This window comes from Physcomitrium patens, chromosome 11 (assembly GCF_059467195.1).
Source record: "Physcomitrium patens ecotype Gransden chromosome 11, ASM5946719v1, whole genome shotgun sequence".
Classification (NCBI taxonomy): domain Eukaryota; kingdom Viridiplantae; phylum Streptophyta; class Bryopsida; order Funariales; family Funariaceae; genus Physcomitrium; species Physcomitrium patens.
Window position 1 is genome coordinate 17316525 of NC_143420.1, and position 8551 is coordinate 17325075.

Genomic DNA, 8551 nt, shown 5'->3' on the forward strand with positions numbered 1-8551 from the left:
GAAAAAACCTTTGATATCAACTCAAATTTTACACACTTTTTAATAGCTTAGTCAAAAACAAGCACAAGAAAGATGAAATTGATTGCACTTACTAATTCAAAGAAATCCAAGATAATCCAATTGGATATTGGGCAGCCTTTTACTCCAACTTTTATGCTAAATTTTTTAATATATTTGATTTAGGTTCAATTAGGATATTAGTTGGAATTTAGAGATGTAGGCATTTTCTTTTTAAACCATTTAATTGCTCTTTAATTTTATACAAATGTTGAAAATCAAGTCTACTATCTATACAAATAATTTTTACTTCAATTCGATTGGCAAATTTCTAAAGATCTTAGAAACAATCACTGACCCTCAAACTCTAATTTCTGAGTCTTCAATCCACAAAAATCTTTATACCAGACTTCTTTGAGTATCAATTTTTGGTAATTTGATATAAGTTTTGCTTTAATCTATTGTTAACTTTCTTCTAAACATGCCTATATTAATTTCTTATCTCATTTATTTTGATTTGGCTCATTTATGTCTCTACAAAGTAAATAGAAGTCCCTTCTATAAAAAGGCAGCATTAAGACTAAACTTTTACTACCTTTCTATTAGTTATCCTTATTTTTTATTACATCTTTCTACTATACTCTTCTATAATAACATCCATATTATTTTTTACTATATAATTGTGTTACCACACGACAATGGAAGAAAATATATATATATATATATATATATATATATATAATATTATATTAGTCAATGAATGTTTCTTATTGTAATTAAATAAATAAATAAAGAAAAAAATATATATATATCTATCTATCTATCTATATATATATATATATATATATTAGTATCCAATTAATGGTCTTTAATACTTCAACCAATAGGATTTTTTGACATTACATAAAAATTCTCAAAGTCATTTTTTATATGAGTGGTATTTATTGCCACTTTTGCCGCAAGCTCTTTATTGCAACTTAATTTGTGTTTATTGAAATTGTTACTTTTGCAAGGGGCTCTTCATTGCAACTTGTTTATTTATATTGCAATTGTCACTTATGCAAAAGGCCTTCCATTGAAATTGTCTTTTTGGCAACCAATTGAAAAAAGAATAAAAAAAAAAAAAAAAAAAAAAAACACAATATATCTTGAAAACCAATCAATGGCCTTTATTGCAATTAAAAAAAACACATCATACCTTGGCAGCCAATCAACACCTCTTACTAAAATGAAAAAAATAAAACGTATGAGATTAAAAGTGTTAAAAATAATAAGTATTAATTTTTATTGATTTTTTTATAATTTTTATTAAAAGAAACTAATCAAATTATTAAAAAATTCCAAAATCATATTAAATGCATAAAATAACCTTTTTCCATAAGTGGTAATTATTTCTAAAAATTATTGAACTTTTTGCAACTATTTTTTAAAAAAAAAACCATGTGGTTTTGATTAAATAAGTATTCTAAATAAATTTTAATAAAAAAAATACTAAATGAATAGAAAAATAATAAATATTAATTACGTAAAAATATCTAATTTTTTTCTAAAAAATTGTAAAAATTATTAAAAAATATACCCTTTCAATGTGTATTTTCATTTATAAATTTTAATCCTTCTAAAATAAATATTTAAATTTCTTTAATTAAAAATTTTAACAACTTTATACTATAAGAGATTTTTGCATCATAAAAACTAATTTAAAAATAAATATTCAATTAATTATTATTTTATTACTAAATTATCAAATTTAGACATCTATAAAATAATATTTATTAACATTTAGCTATTACATAATTTAACTAAGCACATTCTTATCATAAAATATTAAAACTTCATGAAATAATTAAATTTAATAATACTATGTCTGAAAAAAATTATTAAAATTTTAATTTTTAAATTTTTTTAAAAAAATTAATATATTACAAAATTATAATTAAAAATAGTAAAAATATTTTTAATTATAATATCAATCAAATTTAAATTGATATTTAATATTGGTTTTGCATAATACTAATGTTATTGTAGTCTTTAGTACTTATATATATATATATATATATATATAACTATCTTTAATGTCAATATTTTTTAAATCATTCAAAATAATTTTAAATTTGTTAAAAATTCGTCTTATTATCTACAAACTATTAAAAAAATTTAAAATCTTTTGATATCTTCTATAATGTTTTATTATTTTATATAATTAATAAAAAAAATTTAACAATCTTATATTGTGTTTTACAAGCTTCATTAGTCTTTTATAACCATCTAATATAATACTTATTATTCTGTTGTAAATCTTTCCATAAAATAAGTTATATATTTCTAAAATATTTCTTGGTTCTCAAATTATCTTCTAGAATCTTTTGTAAGACGTAGTTGTAATTTCATAATAACAATGTAAGACAAGAAATGTCTCGGTCTTGCAAATTTATATTCTTAAATACTTTAAAATATATTTTGTTTCTATTCTCCAATCTAATCATGTTTATTAAATAATATCTTATTTCTTTTATAATTTTTTTTATGATTCTATTATTATTGTCTTATTTTATATTCATAGTAATAATAAAATTATAATAAATAATTGTTAAAATAATATACTAACTACATATAGATATTGTTATTTATTTCTTATATATGTATTGTATTATTTTAAAATAATATTACAAATATGTGTATATATATACAGAAAAATGTTAATTTGACCTAAGTTTTAATTAAATCAACTCACCCATGTATTAAGTTAAAAAATTAAATTAGAAAATAATTAGATCAAATTTTAATTTAATTTAATTTAATTATTTTCTAATTTATGTTTGTAAACATGTAGTTGAAGATATTTAATTGCGAATAAATCTATATATTTTATTATTTTAGTATCATCTTATTTTTAAAAAACTATAGTAAAATAGCATGCAATAGATTTTTTTGATTATTCAATATTTCTTTTGTACTTTTAAAAATTAGATTTTGAATATTATTTTTAGAATGAACCTATTCTCTATTATCATTAATTGTATTTCTAATATTTTTATAAAAATATATATCTTGTCTTTAAACCAGGTAAATAATGTTATGATCAAAGTTGTTGATAAGAAGTTATAAATCTTAACATAAATGATGAGAAGTTACAAGAATTATATTTACCTACAATTCTTTATTTATTTATAATGGAAAAATGATTAATATATATATTTTCTTTATAAATATATTTTATTTACCATTAATGTTAAGATTTATAACTTCTTATCAACACCTTTGAGTATAACATTATTTGGCTTGTGTAAAGACAAGATACTTATTTTTATAAAATATCAGAAATACAAGTAAAAACTTCTTATTAATTTAATCTAAAAAATTAGAATAAGTATGTCTACAAAAAATATTAAAAATATATTTATTTTTATTCTTACATATTCCAAATGAATTTCTAATAATTAATCTTTTCATTTGTATTAAAATTCTAACACATTAATTAAAAATTATAGTTGAAATTTGAGATAAAAATATTTTTAATGAATCCGAGAAATTACTTGACCTTGTCAGCAATGCTGTGCAGGTCAGTAATTACTTAATGCTTTTTATTGCAGAATAAAACAAAGTGTATTTTACAATAAAATTTAAAAAGATAATTTGTTTTGGTTCCCTCTAATAAATTTAAATTTATTAATTTATTAATCACAGAAACCAGCAAGATTATAAGAATTATTTTTATTTTCCTTAATAATATAAAGTCAAGTCCAAATGAAAATAAAAATAATGAATTGAAATTTAAAAATCTGATATTAATAATAATGCAACCACATCACAGTTCCAATCTCTTTGCCCTAGTTTATTTATTTTATTTTTATCTTCCTCTTTGTTTTCTCAAACTCAACCACGGCTTATAGAGTGTATTGAAGCGAACTCATAAACCATGAAGTTCAATACAATACCATAACTCATACATATATACATACAGACAGACATCACAATATCTCGAGTGGAACTGGGTTTGCGTTCACACTTACGGGCCAAGTGGACAATGGATGTGGCCCTCCCCCTGGACCCTCACCGACACCGGCTCCGACATGTCTTCGGCACCACCACCACTAACACAGCACAAGAGCCACAGTGAGTTCAGCACTTGCGCTCTCACTCTTGCAGCTCCTCAGAGCCAAAGCGGACGAGGGAGGAGGAGGAAGAGGAGGAAGAGGACGCATCAACAACAAGGTGGGTTGGAACTGATGACGACACGGAGTGCGTTCGGATATGCGCTGCAGGTGACGGGCTTTATCCTGCTGGGAGTGCCCATATTGGTGCTGTTCTTGCAGCTCCCACGCGCTATCACTCCCCACCGAATCGACCCCTCTGTGTTGCCTTGCAAGCTGCACCAAGACGCTGAGCTCAGCAATGCATCCACCTGTGTGCCCTTCCACCGATCGCTATTCCCTGAGGGCTTCGTGTTCGGAACCGCCACGTCTTCGTACCAGGTGAGAGCGAGAGAGAGAGATGTTTTCACTGTCATGCCTCGAGTTGCAGAGAATGAGCCGTACTTGTTTGGTTGATGTAGCTGAATGGTTGTTTTGGATGTGTTTTTCCAACAGGTCGAAGGCGCCGCTAATGTGAGTGGTCGGGAGCCAAGCATTTGGGACACATTCTCCCGTATTCCAGGTCAGACAATGTCCTATGGTGCTGTGTTTCCAAGGTTTTGTGTTTCCTTCGCTTGCACTATGGTGGATAGGTTGGCGGCTCAGAATGGGGCGAAAAAGGAAGGAAGCTTTGTATATCATCATGTTTTTTTCGACTTCTTGAATGAGGCTCTGAGTTTATTTCTATTCCTGCAGGAAAAATTTCGGATGGCAAGACTGGCGATGTTGCAAGCGACCAGTATGACAAGTATATGGGGGACATCGACTTGATGTCGCAGCTGAATGTGGACGCTTACCGTTTTTCCATCTCCTGGACGAGGGTCATGAAACTGGGTCACTCTTCAAACCGAGTGCTCCGTGTTGCAAAATACTAGTCTTCATCCCTGCACGTGTCTTCGTAATGAGTGACACCGTTGGTTTTCCTCATGGACAGAGATACTTAAATGGGTGTTTCTTTTTTGCTCATTTGTTTTCAGGTGGGGAGACCCCTGAGGTGAACCAAGAAGGAGTAGCATACTACAACAACCTCATCAACGGTCTTTTGAAGAAAGGTTAGGTTTATCGTCTGCCTTCTTTTCGATCGTCACTCGTTTGAACTCTCGTTTCTAACATGGTTTTGAAGAGTCTGAGTTGTACTGGCTGTGGAATTGTAGGAATTCAACCCTTCGTTACACTGTATCATTGGGACCTGCCGCAGTCTCTGAATGACGCGTACGGCGGTTGGATTGACCGCAAAGTTGTGTGAGTTCAAAGAGATTCCGGCTCCTTTCAAGCTCTGGTTTACCTGTCGTGACAGCTGTTCCAAATCTACGATACGTGAGACTTACTTGGTCGTCTAATCCGCAATATGTTGATGGCAGAAATGATTATGCGCAGTTTGCTGAAGCATGTTTCACTGCTTTCGGCGACCGAGTCAAGCACTGGATCACCTTCAACGAGCCTCAGACGTTCACTGTGCTAGGATATGGCAATGGTATTCATGCACCCGGAAGGTGCTCCGACCGAAGCAAGTGCACTGCAGGAAACACTGCCACGGAGCCTTACCTTGCGGCTCATAATGTACTCCTTGCTCACGCTGCAGCTGTAGACGTTTACAAGAGGAAATTTAAGGCTATGCAGGGTGGTGCAGTTGGCATTTCATTGGACTGTGAGTGGGGCGAGCCGGAGACTAATTCTGCAGCTGATGTGGAAGCAGCTGAACGGCACGTTCTTTTCCAGTTGGGCTGGTAGGAAACGAAACATCTGGGTTTTCGAATGAGTCTTCTACAAGGTTTGTGTCTTCAGAAGTTCATGTAACTTTCTCATTATACGCATTTGCATTGCCAGGTTTCTGGACCCAATATACCGTGGCGATTACCCAGCAGTTATGCGGACAAATGTGGGCAACCGGTTGCCTGAATTCACAGCAGATGAGTTAGCATTACTGAAAGGATCCTTGGACTTCATCGGCTTGAACCACTACACTTCCAGGTTTATATCCAGCGGTTCCGGTCCTGGGAATGCACTTACCAGCGACCACTGGCAAGATCAGGGAATCTTGTCTTCAGGTACAGGACTATCTTCCGGAATTTTGTATCGTCTCACTGAAGAATTCTCTACAAATTGTTCATCCGTTTGGACTCGTAACATCCTTGCTAACTTGCTAAATTCGATACCAAGCTGTGCAGTTACATCCCGGAACGGATCTCAAATTGGGCATCAGGTATACATTCTCCGCCTTTAGGAAACCCTAAACTCTGAGTCCTAAACGGCAATTCCTCTCATCTTGTGATTGCAAATTGTCTTGCATGGTATGCCCCACTCATATGCCAGATTTGCAGGCAGCATCAGAGTGGCTGTACATCGTGCCTTGGGGTATTGGAAAGACATTGGTGTGGCTGACAGAACGATACCAGAAGCCACTGATATTTGTCACGGAAAATGGTGAGCCACAGCTCTTGCAATTTCTGGAAGGTTATCAAAGTTTTGTCAGCGTTTTGTTGGGGTCTAAAGCTGCAGAAATTGATTGCTTCGAACAAAGTTTGTTCATTCAGAGTTGACGATGTTTTTTTAAAAAAAAATTGCATCAGGCATGGACGACCTAGATGGCTCCAAGCCAGTACCTGAATTACTGAACGACGTGAACCGCATCGATTTCTACGAAAATTATTTGTCCTCTGTTCTCTCAGCAATAGGGTGAGGCCATTACAGTTGATCTTACTTGTTTTTCCACGCAGTAGAACATGAATCATGTTGTTGATATTGAGTTCAAGCTCAACGAACTTGTGGCTCTGTGGCATAGAAATGGATCAGACGTCCGCGGCTACTTCGCGTGGTCACTGATGGATAACTTTGAGTGGTCGATGGGATACACTCGACGATTCGGGCTACTTTACGTGGACTACGACAACCAACAGAGATCACTCAAAGAGTCGGCCAAGTGGTTTTCTCGGTTTCTAACTCGGGCTAAGTGAATTTGTACTTTCAAGAATCCTTAAAGAAATTCCGAAAAACTGTGTACTACAGTACAAATTTTGGACTTCGAGGCAGTTCGAAGGCGTGCGACATGTTGCCGCTATTTTATAAATTCCTACTACAGACTCTTGGGTGCAGCGTCTGCTGCTTGTAGAGTGAATTGCCGTGGGTAATTTCAAGCGCCTAGGTGGAAGAAGCTGCAATTTGAACTTGAGAGGAATTTGAAGGCAAACCCCTGGTGTCCTATGTTCCACCCTCATTCGACATGTAGAACTCTGTTTTATCCTTGTACCCAGTCGGTTTACTCGATTGCTAGTAGTCAAGCCGACAAGCAAGCCTCACAAGTCTCCGTGGATTCATCTTCTCCCAACACAAGGAAAAAAAGGTCCTGCACAAGTTGTCCCGGTACTACTGATTCAACTCTTCGCCATGAGTTCGGTGTATATTTCTCTGGACGCCACACGATTGTCTTCTTGACCCAGCTTAAATTTTGCTAGTTCACCGTTCAGGCTATTTTCCACAACCGCATCTCTTTAAGGCTACATTTTGAACAGGGTCGAGGTACTGGAAACCCCGTTTATGTCTGAAATCAGTATCCTTGAACATTGTTCTCATCATCATTGAACACGATCCTGTTGCCACTTGCGCAACAATGGTCAGCTTCCTGGATTGGCCCGTTTGCTCACATCTTGCTGGAAACGGAGAAGTTCTCTCGACCGCTGCCACGAGTTCACCGCGTGGCGACTCCAGCCCAGTAGAAAAATTCATCACGAACATGTTAGGGTTTAGAAGACCGGACCGCTACGATGCGGGGGCGGAGATCTCCAGGTTACCTTGTTTGGAGTGCGCTGATAGCGTAGCGTAGCTTGACGAGATTCGTAGGTCCTGCCATCCCGCAGGCGGGAGCAGTTCCCAGTCAACAATCTTCACTCGTCGCAGAGCACATGAACTGTTGTATTGTTTTTTTTTTTTTTTTTTTTCCCCTTTCGCTCGCGATGATCTCTTCCACCATGTGAAGGAGAAATCGCACCGATTCATGGGCTTGCTTGATTCGAATCTACAGGAGTGAGGGGTCGCTTCGTCACGGCATGGACCCAGTCATCGCAACAACACCAAACTCGTTGACAAATGCGTGTGTCTCGGGCACTGTCGCCCAGCGCAGCCTGCGATGCCAATGAGTTCGATGATGGATGGGTCTCATTCCCCCTCAGAATTTGGACGGCTGGGTCGCTACGGATGACGACTGCCTCACACTGCCGGACTGATGCCTGACGCATCCACCACGAAAGAACTCGTTCATTCAGCCATAAATATCATCCCTTTCTTCATTTATCCGTGGCATTCATCCCTTTGTTCATTCATTCAATCAATCGCGTTATTCATTCATCGGGACAGAATGATGATGAAATCTGTTTTGGAAGGCTTCCGAAGCGAGCAGTGGAACGAGTGAGAAAAATTTGTATGTT

General features: G+C 34.7%; 1 protein-coding gene across 3 annotated transcripts; it reads left to right on the forward strand.

Annotated features, from left to right (window-relative positions):
- The first annotated feature begins 4077 nt into the window (after positions 1 to 4077).
- On the forward strand, positions 4078 to 7754 carry LOC112288300 (beta-glucosidase 42). Of its 3 annotated transcripts, none has more exons than XR_002971519.3 (11): positions 4078 to 4472; positions 4587 to 4653; positions 4827 to 4964; positions 5108 to 5182; positions 5285 to 5372; positions 5492 to 5857; positions 5958 to 6178; positions 6291 to 6333; positions 6452 to 6554; positions 6701 to 6806; positions 6913 to 7344. XR_002971519.3 is itself a non-coding variant. In XM_024532365.3 (11 exons), exons 1-11 carry the CDS (start codon positions 4227 to 4229, stop codon positions 6958 to 6960), a joined length of 1482 nt encoding a protein of 493 aa, XP_024388133.2. In that variant the 5' UTR covers positions 4080 to 4226; the 3' UTR covers positions 6961 to 7493. The 3 variants fall into 3 exon arrangements, 2 of the variants coding, with proteins under 2 accessions (XP_024388133.2, XP_024388131.2); XM_024532365.3 differs by having other exon boundaries at positions 4080 to 4472; positions 6299 to 6333; positions 6924 to 7493; XM_024532363.3 differs by having other exon boundaries at positions 4082 to 4472; positions 6299 to 6333; positions 6913 to 7754.
- The last annotated feature ends 797 nt before the right edge of the window (positions 7755 to 8551 follow it).

Excerpts from the sequence above, each read along its gene's own strand:
- LOC112288300 (XM_024532363.3), top strand. The coding sequence starts at position 4,227 with ATGACGACACGGAGTGCGTTCGGATATGCGCTGCAGGTGACGGGCTTT. Across the intron at positions 4,965-5,107 it reads GACGAGGGTCATGAAACTGG|GTGGGGAGACCCCTGAGGTG; the intron begins GTCACTCTTCAA and ends ATTTGTTTTCAG. Across the intron at positions 5,183-5,284 it reads CAACGGTCTTTTGAAGAAAG|GAATTCAACCCTTCGTTACA; the intron begins GTTAGGTTTATC and ends GTGGAATTGTAG.